This window comes from Anolis carolinensis, chromosome 4 (assembly GCF_035594765.1).
Source record: "Anolis carolinensis isolate JA03-04 chromosome 4, rAnoCar3.1.pri, whole genome shotgun sequence".
NCBI classification, from domain to species: domain Eukaryota; kingdom Metazoa; phylum Chordata; class Lepidosauria; order Squamata; family Dactyloidae; genus Anolis; species Anolis carolinensis.
In genome coordinates, this window is record NC_085844.1 from 63,024,575 (window position 1) to 63,041,312 (window position 16,738).

At 40.7% G+C, this 16,738-nt stretch overlaps 1 protein-coding gene across 4 annotated transcripts in view; it reads right to left on the reverse strand.

Annotated features, from left to right (window-relative positions):
• Nucleotides 1-15,154, reverse strand: part of mppe1 (metallophosphoesterase 1) — a 53,101-nt gene extending 37,947 nt beyond the window's left edge. For 2 of the 4 annotated variants that reach the window (XM_062980534.1, XM_062980537.1), the window contains exons 1-8: nucleotides 14,885-15,154; nucleotides 12,162-12,536; nucleotides 7,265-7,373; nucleotides 4,990-5,093; nucleotides 3,959-4,036; nucleotides 2,550-2,658; nucleotides 1,446-1,517; nucleotides 1,216-1,338 (exon numbers count right to left, since the gene is read on the reverse strand). In XM_062980534.1, the coding sequence (XP_062836604.1) occupies nucleotides 1,216-1,338; nucleotides 1,446-1,517; nucleotides 2,550-2,658; nucleotides 3,959-4,036; nucleotides 4,990-5,093; nucleotides 7,265-7,373; nucleotides 12,162-12,436 (870 nt within the window). In that variant the 5' untranslated portion in view covers nucleotides 12,437-12,536; nucleotides 14,885-15,154. The remainder of the gene's footprint in view (nucleotides 1-1,215; nucleotides 1,339-1,445; nucleotides 1,518-2,549; nucleotides 2,659-3,958; nucleotides 4,037-4,989; nucleotides 5,094-7,264; nucleotides 7,374-12,161; nucleotides 12,537-14,884) is intronic. The other 2 variants (XM_062980536.1, XM_062980535.1) reach the window with 2 other exon arrangements.
• Between the last annotated feature and the right edge of the window lie 1,584 nt (nucleotides 15,155-16,738).

A 16,738-nucleotide genomic window follows, 5' to 3' on the forward strand; every position in this document is an offset into this window, starting at 1 on the left:
CAAAATGAAATAGATTTTAATTGTAAAAATCAATTCTAGAAAGCAAGTCTAAATGCAGTAATGAAGTATGGGTGCCCACCAGGAGGTTAACAAGGATGGAGCCAGACTTAACTGGCTCCTTCCTTACAGCTGAATAAGATCCCACATTTTCTGCTTTGAAATGGAATATATGGCAGTGTGGATTCAGATAACCCAGTTCAAAGCAGAAATATTGTGAGATTTTCTGTTTTGATAGTCTGGGTTATATGGATGTGTGAAAAGGCCCACAGCTGCTCCTACAAAGAAAAGCTTAGTTTGGTGTACAGTATTATTTATTTATTTACAGTATTTATATTCCGCCCTTCTCACCCCGAAGGGGATTCAGGGCGGATCACATTGCACACATATAAGGCAAACATTCAATGCCATAACATAGAACAGAGACAGAGATGACGCAGGCACGGGCTGGCCTCAAACTCATGACCTCTTGGTCAGAGTGATTTGTTGCAACTGGCTGCTATCCAGCCTGCGCCACAGCCCGGCAGTTAGCCTCTAAACATGGGGAGATATGCAACAGAGCCTCTACTGAAAATGCCCAATTCCAGACAGGATCAAAGAGTCTTTCAGACACCCTGGACTCAAGCCATTCAGGACTATGATGGTAAATAAATATTAGGGACTAGAATCAAATGCAAAAGCAATCCGGAAGTAGGTTTAAATACTAGTTACATACATAATGGTTTCTAAAGCCCAAGGAACCACAGTAAGCACCATTTTGCACCAGCTGTGGCTTCCGAACCCTTTAAGGGCAACATCCTTTCCATTCTTGCTGGAAATCCCATCGGTTGATTTTAGAGGAAGTAGTTCTCAGAGCTACTCCACCACAAAGCCATGCGAAGAGGATGTCCATTACTGTACATTGATGATTCCACCACAAAAGCAGAGTTACTAAATATAGCAAAAGAATGGGACGAAATTTGTGAAGCATAAGTTCCCCAAGGAATATATGACTGGGAAAGATATCATCCTGAAGTCCTTCAGCCTGTTTGTTGATAATAGCCATACATATATAATGCACACCTATTTATAGTCACAATTTATAACAATATAGGAAAAGGATTACTCTACAGAAAGTATACCCACTGCTACCTAATTGTAAAGGATACCTGTACATCTTTGAGAAAAACGATAGAAAGCTAGATATAAAGAATGGGGTTAGAACAAGACTGAACCTACCTTTTGGGAAGCTTCCTGAGAAACCACGTCATACCTCTCTCTAAAAAGGTCATTCTTTTCCTCCAGAGGAGCAGAATCCTCCCCTGTACATTTTGAGTCACTTCTTCTATACAAAGGATAATGCTGAAAGGATTTTAAACAAGGATTAAATAATCCATTATATTTTAAAGAAATTTAGGCTAAATGAAGTGGAAGGAGCTACCCCACTTTATCATAATCTCTCAACACACCTGTAACAAAATTGGAGCTGAAGATGGAAGTCTGTCCACGTCGTGGCACCTTTTCCTGTTCTGATTTTGTTCCTGTCAAGCAAAATTTGGTTTGCATCCTATATTACATTATAGAAGATCAAATGAAAGAATTGTTTCTAAGGTTTCAGAGGAAAAACAGAAGAGATAAGAGCATCAGATCTAGACAATGGCATAAGGACAAGGCCATGCTCATATTCTGCTCCAAAGCTGGGAAGTTCCAAAAACAGAAAATAGCTGCTTGCTGAAAACCTGAATACTGAAAGGTTTATTGCTGTGGGTCTCCAAATGTTTTGGCCTTCAACTCCCAGAAATCTTGACAGCTGGTAAACAGGCTGGAATTTCTGGGAGTTGAAGGCCAAAACATCTGGGGGATAACAGGTTGAGAACCACTACTCTAGTGCAATTTATGGTCATTTCCTTGAGAAGCATATGATAACATTGTGCTGGGGAGTCCTAGGAAATTCTTAGACCATTTCTCCCTGGGGTTCAGATGATACGAGTTCAACAATTAGAGGGATCTTACTGTATTCTAAAAATGTTCAAGACAGTTCCTATAGCCATTCAGCAATCTCGTCATATCACAGTCTAGCAGCTGATTCTATCAAAGGCAATTGCTTATGCAATAGGCTGCATTCTACATTCTGGCGGTTGTCAAGGCATCCAGGGCCAGATACTGCCACTATTTGCAACTACCACAATTACACACGAAACCCAATTCAGCCATCTCTTGCTGCCTCCCCACAGATTGTTCCCTCAAAATGGTTCTCAATGGAATAAGCCTATTAACTAACCTTAAGTAAAACAGCACAACCTTGTAAAAAGGAAAAATCATGAGATGTAAAAACTATATGCATAATGGAAGTTTACAACAGAGGCTTGGAAAAGCTATTTTTTTTAGCCTATGATTCCCAGCATCCCCCAACTACTATGATAGTTCAAATCTACAAATTGATAACTTTTCTAAGGCACTGCAATTCCTAGGAAAGGCCCCAAACAGCCTTAATTGAACAAGAGTCTCTCAGCACTGATGTAACCATTTGTTGAAATGGCCAATCTTCTTTAAGAAGCTAAATATATCCTTACCTGCAGTGAGCAGTTGAGTTTGTGGGAGAGTTCCATTAGCTTTGTCTCTGCATTTTTGCAAATCATGCAGCCATCACCTTCCAGTGCAACACTGTTCACCAGGACAAAGCTAAAACAGAAGAATGTAAACAGTAAAGGTCTAACTTACGTTTTATTTATTTTAATGGGTTTGCTCATTACTAAATCAGGATCTAACAAGATATATCTGTAATAAAGAGATGTGATGCTTATTCAGAAAAAAATATATAAGGTTTAGTATTTTCTGAAATCAGTGGAGATGTGTTCTACTTTATTGCATATGCTTACAACCAGGACTAATTCTTCATTCCATTTCATTCTTTGCAACCATGAAGTTTTAATCCTATATCTATGGTTACAGGACTCCTAAAGGACACAAAATATGATGCAAGTAAGTTGGGATCCACACAGAATGGGGAAGTAAAGTGGAATGCCACATTGCTATCTCTTGTTTAGATAGGAATGTGACATTTCACTGTAATTCCAACTGAATGTTGGAATACATCAAGGTTTATGCTGGAGTATTACACTAGAATTAAACAACTTAGGCAGTTCCATTTTTTACAGGTGACTTAACTGCAAACTGTAGTTGCTGCCTCATCTCCTATATATATTTACACTGTACTACAAGCATATAAGAGGATCCCGGCCCCAACCTCATATTCTGCTACAATTAATTTAAAGGTGAGACTGCTTCTCCTTCCAAGGATAATCCATTGACCCATCTGTAATTCAGCATACAATGAAAAAGAGTATTACTGCTTGCGCTGCATTATTATCTACAAATATGCATAGTTTTTAAACATTGGGAAGCCCTAAAATGCAGTTTTTGTCCATTGCAGCTAGAGGTTTGCTTATGACCCAATTGCCAAAGCAAAGTTCCTGCTCTGGCATTACAATCTTCCCCTGAAAGGTAGAAAATGATCCTAAGATAAATCTATTCACAATTATTTCAATTAGAGCAAACTAGGGTAAAACCATTATGAAACTGGTAGTAAAGGGTAAAGGTTTTTACCTGACACTAAGTCTCTGGGGGTTGGTGGTTATCTCCATTTCTAAGCCGAAGAGCCAGCATTGTCCATAGACACCTCCAAGGTCATATGGCCAGCATGACTGCATGGAGCGCTGTTACCTTCCCACTGGAGCAGTACTTATTGATCTACTCACATTTGCATATTTTTGAACAGCTAGGTTGGCAGAAGCTTGGGCTAACAATGGGAACTCATCCCGCTCCCTGAATTAGAACCACCAACCTTTAGGTCAGCAAGTTCAACAGCTCAGTGGTTTAACCCACTGCGCCACCAAGGCCCATGAAACTGGTATCTTTCTGTAAATTATATCAAAGTGATCATAAAAATCGCAATGTGATGAGAAGCAGAACGTTTACTTACTTTATCCCTTTTCGAGTTATCAACCTTTCAGAAGAGTTGAAAACTTTAGAAAAGCGTTCCAGTTTGAATGCAGTCATTCTGTGTAGAATGATAAAGAGAGCATTAATAACAGAAAGGATATTCTATTAATAAAGAATAATGTACTTGCATCTCTTGCTTGTGACTGAAGGACCAGCAAACCCTTGGGTGCTCTAGCAATGGAATCACCGCTTCTCTGAAACACAACGCAAAGACTAAAACTGCCTTGCAAATATCCTGTAAAAACAGTGGTTCTCAACCTGTGGGTCCCCAGATGTTTTGACCTGCAACTCCCAGAAATCCCAGCCAGTTTACTAGCTGTTAGGATTTCTGGAGTTGAAAGCCAAAACATCTGGGGACCCACAGGTTGAGAACCACCGCTGTCAAAGAAAGTGAAGTATGGTTAATGGGTTTTGTATGGTGACTAAGGCCCCATCTACAGTGCCATTATAACGCAGATTGAAATTATATTAGTCTACACTAGTCATATAATCCAGTTAAATGGCATCATGCGAATCTATATTGACCATGTAATGCAGTTCAATCTGCATTAAAATGGTAGTGGAGACAGGGCCCCAGATTCAAATCACCATTTCATCAAAATGTCACTGAGGTGCTCATTGCCATCACTCAGCCCAACATACTTCACAAGCCTATTCTTGAGGATAAAAGACCATGGATGCCACCTTGAAACGCCTTCTGAAATGAAGGTTGTAAAGGAAACAAAAAATCGAGATCGGCCTATCTTACATTACCTTCCATTACACAATCCAAACTTCATTTCTACTTTGTTTCTCTTTGCCCCGTATAGAAACTGTTAGGATGGTTCTACATTAGTCAAAGCAGCAGCTTTCCCTTCCCACCACCTTGGAAGGAGAAGCAGTCTCCCTGGGGGAGAAGAGCAGTATATAAATTAAATAAATAAATGCAGTTTTGCTGCGGAATCAAATCTACTCTCATTCTGATCATTCCCAGCTTTGCACTGAATCCTACCAACTTAAAAAAATACTTACTCATAATGAAAGCCAATGTCATGATTGCCAACGATCACAATTAGTTCGGTTTGGGCTGGATGCCTAAACATTTTCTGAAAGCGCCTTACATCATCTGACCAGGCCTGCAGAGAAATGTGCAACAATTCTGAGATTGTATAACCCAATTTAAACTGATATTACATTTTATCACTCACTGCTTGTTCCATGTCTCTAGCAACTAACACTAGATAGTTGATCTGGTTAAGAATGTATACTACCACAATGTCCGGGACAGAAACATATGAGTCTAATGGGATTTGGATGGCCACAGGCTCTTTAGAGCACTGCTTCCTAAACTGTGAGTCCTGGACCTTTAGCTCAATATTGGGGTCATAAAAATATGGCAACAATAAAAGATTTCTGAACACTATCAATTTATACAAATGTTAGCAACAACATGCAGTGCTTATAGTAGACTGCATAAAATGCTTTGACTGAACTCCACAAAAAGCAAGCCTTGCATATGCTGATTTATTATCAATAAATATTTGAATTACTACCTATTGCAGTGGTTCTCAACCTGTGAGTCCCCACATGTTTTGGCCTACAACTCCCAAAAACCCAGTTTACCAGCTGTTAGGATTTCTGGGAGTTGAAGGCCAAAACATCTGGGGACCCACAGGTTGAGAACCACTGACTTCTTGGGTTGAAATTGAAAAGTTTTAAGAAACCCTGCTTCAGAGCACTGCATCTTAGGCTATCTAATATAGTGGGAATGCCTTTTTTTTTTTCAGAGTGCCTTGGGCCAAGATCTTATTTGTGCCCACTGGCCATAACTGTTTATTTCTCTTCCCAACACTCACCAGGTATTAGCTTTGGGTAGCACTGCTTTAGAGAAACCAACCAACCACAAAACATTTTAGCACTTGTAAAATAATGCAAAAACAGTCCGTTTCCATATTTTTATGCAAAACCTGGTGTCTCAGTAGTCCTTATAAAATGTGGCATTAGGTTTATTATAATTAGAATAACAACTGGTTACCATATAAATACATGTATAAGCCAATGTCATGTATACATTGGGAGCAGCTTTGGTGAGCAAAATAATGGATGTTTTGAAAGATGGAAAAATTAGTCGTTTTGCACAAATACTCATTCCTAATTAATTTTTCTATCTTTTGAAATACCTATAATTTTGCTCTCCAAAGCTGCCCTCAACGTATGTTCAATTTTTGCATTTAAAATAAATCCCTGGGCTCAGAATTCTTTAACTTTACATGTATGTACTTACTCCTGTCTCTAGCTAATGGAGCATGACCTTCTAGTCCACGGGTCCTCAAACCTTTTACACAGAGGGCCAGTTCATGGTCCCTCAGACTGTTGGGGGACCAGAATATAGTTTAGAAAAAAATTAAACAAATTCCTATGCATGCTGCACATATCTTATGTGGAAAAAAACATGAAAGAACAATACAATATTTAAAATGAAGAGCAATTTTAACCAACACAAACTTACCAGTATTTCAATGGGAATTGTGAGCCTTCTTTTGGCTGAGGAGATTGTCAAGTTAATTAAGGTTGTTGTTGTTTGCCTTCAAATCATTTCAGACTCAGGGCAACCCTAAGTCTAAAGTTTAGGGTGGGTGGTGGGTAAATAGCCTTGGAGAACCGGGCTGTGGTGCAGCTGGTTAGTAACCAGCTGCAATAAATCACTACTGACCGGGTTTGAAGCCAGCCTGAGTCAGGGTAATCTCCTGACCATAAATAGTCCAGCTTGCTGTTGACCTATGCAGCCAAAAGACAGTTATATCTGTCAAGTAGGAATTTAGGTACCACTTATGCAGGGAGGCTAATTTAACTAATTTATGATGCTATAAAATCTCCAGCAGTATGCAGAAGATGAGGAAGTTCCATCAAGGACTCAGTGTCACAGTGGATGATGAAACAGCAGCTTCCCCTGTGGCCGGAATCGAGCATATCCTCCCAAAGCCAAAAAGCTGGAGTGTTAAATTGCCTCTGTGTATCTGTCTATATGTGGTTGTCTATATATGTCGTTTGTCCAATGGCAATGAATGTTTGCCATTATATGTGCATTATGATCCACCCTGAGTCCCCTTCAGGGTGAGAAGGGCGGAATATAAATACTGTAAATAAATAAAAATTGGAGGGCCGCATCTGGGCCTTCTTTTAGGGACCCCCGTTCTAGTACAAAACAAAAGAGACTGCACCTCTGCTTTTGCTAATTAGAACTGCATTTGATCTCCAGCTTTGTTCTTTTGCAAGAAAGCTGTTGTTCTGTTTCAAGAACACTAACCTGCAAAGAGCTCCACTTTCCCTCATCAAAGACATCTCCAAGAATAAAAACTATTTCTGGCTGCAGAAACCAGAGGGCGGTTTGGAAAGCTCTCTCCATTTGCCATTCTCTGAAAGATAAAAATGTGGAAGACCCATATATCCAAGTTAATACTACAAAACAGGACCAAAGCTTCCATTCTGAACTCCTGTATTTTAATACTCCCTCACTCCGACTCCTTCATCAATGGCAAACATGCATTAATTAGTAACAAAAAAATTACTGTAGTAAAATACTAGTAGAATGCATTTAATCATCACCCATGTGACTCATCAGTCTACTTAAGACTGATCGAACACAAATATATTTATTCTACCAAAATTTCTGTTATGATTGAGCCTCATGGCTCTGCTTCTGGCAGACGTGGACGCAAGACTCCTCGAGAGTCAGATACTCTCGAGGAGCGAGAAAGAAAGAGGCTGCGAGATATCTTTGCAGAACCGTCTGACGAAGAGTCTTTTAAGGGGTTCACGGAGAGAATGGAGGAAGAGCTGGTTAGCTCGGAAGAGGATGAGATGGATTGGACTCGGGTAAGGGAGGAGTTGGGTGCCACTGGCAATAATGGGATGGAAGATGAATGGGGACCTTCAGGATTAGACCCATGGACAAGCTGGAGGGATGGGACGGGATCCACAGCTGGGGATGCTGTGGGGCGTAGTCAGAGGTGTTCCAGCTCTGATGAGGAAAGTGTTGAGGAAACGCCCGGGTTAAGGAGGGCAGCTGATAGTGATGAGGATTTGTAACTGGCATAAAATGAGGCTTGGGAGCAATTGCAAATTGGACGAACGCTTGGGATCTGTGTGGGACGCTTTCCTGAAGACTGGTGTGTTTTCGTGTGCTGATACCTTTGACCTTCCGTCGTCTTCTTGACGGACGCCATCTGCTACTCTGGATTTACGGACTGAAAACTGACTACGGGCTCGCTTTCTCCTATTGGATTTGGAAAACTGCAAACGTCTGATTCTGCCTCTCGACCTTCGGAACGAATTGGGACTACGCTACTGCTTCAATCCTTGGCTGCTGAGTTTGTATTGGAAATTTGCCTTGCTGTGTGAAGGAGTGACTCCTAGTTACTCAAAACATAGTGCTGGCAGCAGAGATTTATCTGCTGCCAATTAGTTGCATTCTTTTGAACTCCTTGTTTCCCAGCTTCTGTTTGTTTTTCCCCAGGCTGAAGCAAGCTGTTTTGATTTTACCCGGATTAAACTCCGGTTTAATCCGGTTTATCTTTTGAACGTTTTTTCTTGCCCCTTTTTGTTTTTAAAGGCTAAGTTGCCTTGCCCTTGTCTTTTACGGGCATTTTGAGTTCTGTAAAGCCAATAAACTCTGTTATCTTTGATCTTGTGGCGTTCTGTCCTTGACAATTTCTAAATAAGAAAACTTTCTTAAATTCTTACAAAAATAAATATGCAACAGACTAGGCATTGAGATAAAACATAAGTATAAAATTATATATTTACATATACAGTATTGTTATCCTATTATTGAAGCTGTAATTGGTACATTTCTACCAACTCTTGACTCAACCCCAAATTGTTCTTCACTCCAATTCCAGACTCAAATTCTGACTTCACAGTCCTGCTGAAAGGGGCAGGAGCCAAAGGAAGTGAGAGGCAGAAGTGCAAAGAACTGGATGTTTTTTCTTTGTCACTGTTGGAGGATGCTTTTCTAAGTAAGTAAATGCAGAGTAGATGCTCTAGATCACTGCTTCTTAAACTGCAGATTCTAACTCCAAATGGGGTTCTCTTCTTAGCTCAATGTTGGAATCGCCAAAAATTTGAAAACAGTACAAGGTTTCTGAATGCCACCTATTTACACAAATCTCTTGGCAACAACATGCAATGTTTACAGTGCGCTCTGCAGAAAATGCTTCAGCTGTACTTCATAAAAAGGAAAATAAGCCTATTTAACAAGCCTTGCAAATGCTGATTTGTTTCCAGTAAATGTTTGATGTCTTTACCTATTATATATACCTATATATATATACCTATATAAAAATGTCTCAGTCAGAAAGGGATTGCAAGTGGAAGAAATTTAAGAAGCCCTAACCAAGGCTACAAGCCATTTGAGAGTACCAGCAGGTGAACCAAGCCTATCAACAAAAGCTGTGCAGAAGTTCCTAGACCATTTATAACCTTCCCATATAAGTGTGTTTTCATCAAGGCTTTAGGTCAGAAAGCTAGATGAAATTGATCCTAGATGCTTCTATGATTCTAGATTGGTTCAAAGCTTGACCTCTAATCCTCCACCCATAGCAGATGCCAGTGTAAGACAAATAGCTCTCAAATACAATGCCATCAACTTCCTGTCTACCTCTGACAACTCAAGGACTGGAAGGGAAGCAGCAAATCTCTGCAGTCCATGGACATTAAGGCACTGCCTGGTTCCCCTGTCAAACCACCCATCAGCTTTCACTCTAGCTTTTGGCAGCAATTTAGTCTACTTCGTTGAAAATGCAGTTATGATTAAAAGAACTGACTTGTACGCATTTATACTATATCATTAAAATGAAAAACAAAAGGATCATCTCTGAAGGTCATCTCTCAGATATGCAATTATCATCAAAGTGCAGGTTTTCTGTATTTAAAGTGAGTGCTCTAACCATGAGTTGGTACCTTTATTTGATCATAGTTTATTTTTAATCCTGTAGGCTGAAATTTTCCATGTTTAGTTTGTATATTGAAAAGGCTTCCTCTCTCTCACACACACACACATATATATGTATACAGTTTATAAACAGATTTTTTGTTGCTGAACAATAGCCAAATCAATTATGAATGCAGCAAAATGCTGAACAATGGCAGATCTCAGGTTGCAAACAAATGAAATGCACTCAGCAATAATCCACGTGATAGTCTGTCAAGTGTCACCTTCCTTCCTCTAACTCACTGCATACATTGAAACTATTTCTGCATAATCTAAAGGAAGGCCTAATAGAGGCAGAATAATAATGCTGCCTTTCTGCTTGTCTGAATGGCCCAGTCAGCGACATTCTGATCAAACCAAAACTTATAACAATTAACATCTATGATCATTGTCTTGTTCCTCCCAAATTCCACAGATGAGCAAGTGCAAACTCACAGTGGATGTTTCCCATATACACAATGCAACACTCAGATTAACATAATTTGCAATTTAAGAAGGCAGCACTTTTATCTGGAAGATATACAAATAAAGTCCAGGCATTTTGTAATAGGGAGAATAGTTACTTATCTTGGCAGGTAAAATATAGCAAGAGGAGATTAAATCTTGGCTGGTAACATCTTTTGGGTGGGCCTGAGGATAGTAAATGCCTCATTATGGGTGCAGCTACTCTGTAGAATTAACACAGTTTGACAGCACTTTAACTATCAATGCTATCAAATCCTGGCAGCTGTAGTTTTACCCTTCTCGGCCAAAGTGCTGGTGTCCCACCAAACTACTACTCGCAGGATGATGATGATATGAAGGTTTATGTGAAACCTAACTGGTTTAACCATCACAATTACATGGTTTAATTTTTTAAAATCTATTCCGATACATATGATGATGATGATGATGATGATGATTATGATTATTATTATTACTATTATTATTATTATTATTAAAGGTAAAGGTTTCCCCTGATGTTAAGTCCAGTCATGTCCAACTGGAGGTTGGTGCTCACCTCCATTTCTAAGCCAAAGAGCCAGCATTGTCCGTAGACACCTCCAAGGTCATGTGGCCGGCATGACTGCATGGAATGCCGTTACCTCCCCGCCGGAGCGGTACCTATTGATCTACTCACATTGGCATGTTTTCAAACTGCTAGGTGGCAGAAGCTGGAGCTAACAGCGGGCGCTCACTCCGCTCCCGGTATTTGAACCTGGGACCTTTCGGTCTGCAAGTTCAGCAGCTCAACGCTTTAACTCACTGCGCCACCGAAGGCTCTTATTATTATTATTATTATGTTTATTTATATACCAGCTTCTGTCTCCATAAGGAGATTCAATTTAACTTGTCGAATCATTTAATGTACTTTTTGGTTCTAATACTAATTTTATCCTTTACACTGTTTTAAAATAAGATGCACTGATTTTATTGCATGCCAGCCTAAGGTTGTTGGAAAAATGCTGAGATATATTTTATTAAATATATAATTTTTCCATTGTTTCAACTTTCACAGCAAACAAATATAAGTCGGGGGGGGGGTATCATGTCAGAAGCGAATTGGGAATATACTGCAAGTCGCTTCTGATGTGAGAGCATCGGCCGTCTACAGAAATGATGCCCAGGGGGCGCCCGGATGTGTTACCATCCTGAGGAAGGCTTCTCTCATGTCCCTGCATGGAAGCTGGGGCTGACAGATGGGAGCTCACTCTGTCTTGTCTCACCGATTCGAACCGCCGACCTTCAAATCTTCAAGTCAGCAGTTCAGCCGGCACAAGGGTTTAGCCTATTGCACCACCACGGCTCCTACCAATATAAGTCAGTAAACACTGCCAAATGAAAGTAATATGCTATCGTAACACACTCACACATTTATAATACCTACGTAATTATTTTCAGTATTAAACTGTAAAACCATTTGTGCCTCGGGGCATATTTTGGTTCCATTACCAATATGTCATAAAAAAGAAAATAATAAAAGTGGTAAATTCTTTTTTTTAAATGAGTTGCAGCTTTTTACTCATTAAGTTGTCACTTCTTTCACTTCTTAGGACAGCACCTATATTGAAGTTTTAATAGTATTCCCCGTTAATTTAAAATAACAAATCAAGAAGCCCATATTTAATCAATTTACAGGCCTTTCATTGACTCATAGCCATAGTTTCTAAACTCACAACAGACTATGCGTAAGTACCAATCAATAATATAGAAATATTATTAAGTTCTTTACCTCCTCAGCTTGTCCAACCAGTGTCCGTTGATCTCACCAAGCAGATGAGGATCTGCTAAAAACATTGCTTTCAAGACAAGATCCATCTTCTGGCCAGCAGCCCGTGGAGACTGACCTTTCAGTTGTGGCCAGTGACATTGAATGATGACTATGTAATAAATTAAAAATTCACAAAAGACAAATACGGAAAGTGCAAACCACAAAAGTTTCAAAGTAAAAGCACCCCCTTTTCTCCTAAAAAACCTGTTTACAACACCCAAGCTCCTCAATGCCATCTCAGCCTATAGGCAGTCTTTTTCTCCCCAGAGATGACACCAATTTGGGATGGTAGGTCAAATGAGCCATTCAAGGAGCTCTTCCCGTCAATCAGGAAGCCTGCAAGAGGCACAGAAAACAGTATTTTACAAGTTATGTACCCAGGTCCTAAATGTATAGTCACATCTCATTTATACATACCCATAACTCCAGCATTCAACTGAGAATACAGAAAAGTGACTGAACATGAAACACTAGACCTTATATCCAATTGTCAGTATCCTCTCCGTCAGATGTACTGAAGCAATGCAATTTAAAAGAGTGTTGATTTATCAATTTCCTATTGATTAAATAGGTTTACTTTAACCGTAACCAGTAACTGTTTTGTATGAGTTTTAATAGTGTTGCTGAAGGCTTTCATGGCTGGAATCACTGGGTTGCTGTGAGTTTTCCCGGCTGTATGGCCATGTTCCAGAAGCATCCTTTCCTGACGTTCTGCCTGCTTCCATGGCAGGCATCTTCAGAGGTTGTGAGGTCTATTGGAAACTAGGCAAGTGGGGTTTATATATCTGTGGAATGTCCAGGGTGGAAGAAAGAACTCTTGTCTGCTTGAGGCATGTGTGAATGTTGCAACTGGCCAACTTGATTAGCATTGAATAGCCTTTCAGCTTCAAGGTCTGGCTGCTTACTGCCTGGGGCAATCCTTTGTTGGAACACCACTCAGAAAACAGAGGAATTCCAGACATGAATCAATCAGGGCCGGCTAACACCTCCCAACAAAGGATTCCCCCAGGCAGTAAGCAGCCAGACCTTGAAGCTGCAAGGCTTTCAATGCTAATCAAGGTGGCCAATTGCAACATTCATACGTGCCTCAAGCAGACAAGAGTTCTTTCTCCCACCCTGAACATTCCATGGATATGTAACCCCACTTGCCTAGTTTTCAAAAGACCTCACAACCTCTGAGAATCCCTGCTATAGATGCAGGCGAAATGTAAGAAAAAAATGCTTCTGGAACATGCCCAAAAAGCCCAGAAAACTCACAGCAACCCACTGTTTTGTGTTTTATCTCTACCTCAAGCTGCAGGGAGAGGCAAGTAATACATTTTGTTGTTGTTGTTGTTGTTGTTGTTGTTGTTATTATGGGCCTAAGTTACTATAAGATTTAACTACACGTGCACCTACATTTAATATAGGAATATAAAGAAGCACATAATGATTTTGTACCCTGCCTCGAGCTGCAGGGAAAACCGGGTAATACATTTTTTTATTATTATGGTCCTAAGTTACTATACGACTCAACTACATGTACACCTACATTTAATATAAGAATATCAGAAACACAGTCTCTCCTTTATTAGCACAATTATTTTAAAGGTGAGTATGCACATTGGCCCCTATAAGAATGCTTAAGGAATGTCAAAATGGTTAGCATTGAATTCAACCCTGATTTGCCACATTTTGAAGAAAATAATACACATTAGCTAAGGGTGCATCTACACTGGAGAATTCCTGCAATTCGACACAACTTTAAACTGGTATGGCTGGATGTTATGGCATTCTGGGACCTGAAATTTGGTGAGGTACTAGCAGTCTTTGGAAGCAGGCTAAAGGCCTTGTAAAACTACAATTCTTACAATTCTACATACTGTACATGGCAGTTACAGATGTATCAAATTGCATTAAATTCTACAGTGTAGCTGCACCCCCAACCCCATGCTGTTAAAAACGACCAGAGACACTATAATTTCTCCCTGCAGACCAGGGGTGCATCTACAATGCAGGTAGACAATTCCAACATAAAGGAGGAAACCATGAAAATGAACAAAATCTAGCTACCAGTATTTTTTTTTAAAAAAAATCTAAAATCAGGATAATAAAGAACAACACTCAGAAAGAAGACAGGGGAATTCCAGACAAGAAACAATCAAGTGACAGTTAACACCACCCAACGAAGGATTCCTCCAGGCAGGAAGCAGCCAGACCTTGAAGCTGCAAGGCCATTCAATGCTAATCAAGGCGGCCAACTGCAACATTCACACTTGCCTCAGGCAGACAAGAGTTCTTTCTCCCACCCTGGACTTTCCACAGATATATAAACCTCCCTTGCTTAGTTTTCCAATAGACCTCACAACCTCTGAGGATGCCTGCCATAGACGTGGGCGAAATGTCAGGAGAGAATGCTTCTGGAACATGGCCATACAGTCCGGAAAACTCTCAGCAACCCTGTGATTCCGGCCATGAAACAACACAATGCAGTTTAACATCTCTTTAATCCCCGGGATTCCATAGCATTGCTCCACGGCAGTTAAAGTAGTGTCAAACTGCGTTAATTCTACAGTGTAGATGCACCCTTGGAAAGGCAGCTCGTTAGTACAAAAGGAAACCATGGTTGCCTCTTAAATTTTGGAAAGGAAAGACAGAAAGACGAAGTGAGGTCTACCTCAGACTCCTAATACGGCTTTACTCACCTTTGCCGGAAGGACAACTGCCGCCAAAACAAAGCCATCGCTGGCGAAGCTGGCCAATCAGAAGAACTCATAAGCGCCTCCCAGATCCATATGGCACGAAAATTAAGCGCCGGAAGGAACAGACTACGAAGAAAGTCCTGTGTTTGTATTGCACGTGCTACGCCTCGCTCCTGCGCCTTGGCGACGCTTCCCGGTTCACTCTTTTTCCCCCGCGGCGGAGACTCTTCCAGCAGGAGACAGCATCCCAAGAGGACCAGGAAATGCATCCGCGGCGGGCCAATCGCCTCGCTTCTAGCAACCCTCCGCGTCTCCCATTGGCTAGCTAGACAGGGCTGGAAAATGATTGGCCGCGGAGAGGCCCTTCGCTGCCGTGCCGTGTTTTTCTGGCAGAGGGCGCTGTTTGCAAGGATCTCGATGGGAGGAAGGCGCTGGAAAGCAGCACCTGCAGCGGGATCATTTCGCTCCAACAACAAACAATAGCGTGGGAACGGATTTCAAATGTCATCATTAAAGAAGGGGGGTAGGATGTCTTGTTGGAGGTAGCGACAGACGCCAGGAACAAAGACAAGGGGTGTATCTACACTGCAGCCTTAATGCAGTTTGACACCACTTTAAATGCTATAGAATATTGGGGTTGTAGTTTGGCGCTCTTTCAGAAGACTTAGGGCCCCTCCAGATAAGCCCTATATCCCAGGTTTTCTGTTTATCCCAATTATCTGGCAGTGGGGATTCATATAATCGAGTTTAAAGCAGAAAACCTGGGATCAGATGGTGGGATACAGGGCCTGTGTGAAATGTCCAGGGTGGGAGAAAGAACTCTTTGTCTGTTTGATAAAAATGTTAATGGCGCACTTGACCACCTTGATTAGCATTGAATAGCCTTGCAGCTTCAAAGCTACACAGAGAAGCCACTGATATCCATAAGCATTTGGGCTTTGTAAAACTACTACTGCCAGGACTCCTTGGCACTGAGCCATGGCATTTAAAGTCTTGTCAACATTCATTAATGATGCAGTATACATGTACCCAGGGCTTGTGTATCTTCAGCAGTTAGTCGAAGTTTCAGCAGATACAGTGTGTCATTTGGTTAAGTTTAATTCTGTTTGTAGCTCACCATTTTCCCAGAAATGGAACCCAAGACAGATTGCAACAAGTATAAATACAGTAGTCTCTCACTTATCCAACACTCGCTTATCCAACGCTCTGGATTATCCAACGCATTTTTGTAGTCAATGTTTTCAATACATCGTGATATTTTGGTGCTAAATTCATAAATACAGTAATTACTATGTAACATTACTGCATATTGAACTACTTTTTCTGTCAAATTTGTTCTAAAACATGATGTTTTTGGTGCTTACTTTGTAAAATCATAACCTAATTTGATGTTTAATAGGCTTTTCCTTAATCCGTCCTTATTATCCAACATATTCGCTTATCCAACGTTCTGCTGGCCCGTTTATGTTGGATAAGTGAGACTCTACTGTACTAGAAACAAAATTAAACTGTTTGCAGCCAGCCTTCCACATTTGCTGGGGTTAGGGCAGGCATGTGCAAACTTCGCCCCTCCAGGTGTTTTGGACTTCAACTTGCACAATTCCTAACAGCCTACCGGAGCCTTTCTAACAGGCTTCCTGATGAACCAACCTGGACACAACGTATTATTTGGGAACACAGAAATGACTCTAACCACTACCATGTCCGATCACACAGAGAAGCCACTGAAATGGACACAATTTCAACAGAAAGGAGGAAACCATGAAAATTGACAAATTCTGGCTGCCAGTATTAAAATAAACTCTAAAATCAGGACAGTAAATAATGAACAACTCTCAGAAGATGGGAATGCCAGAC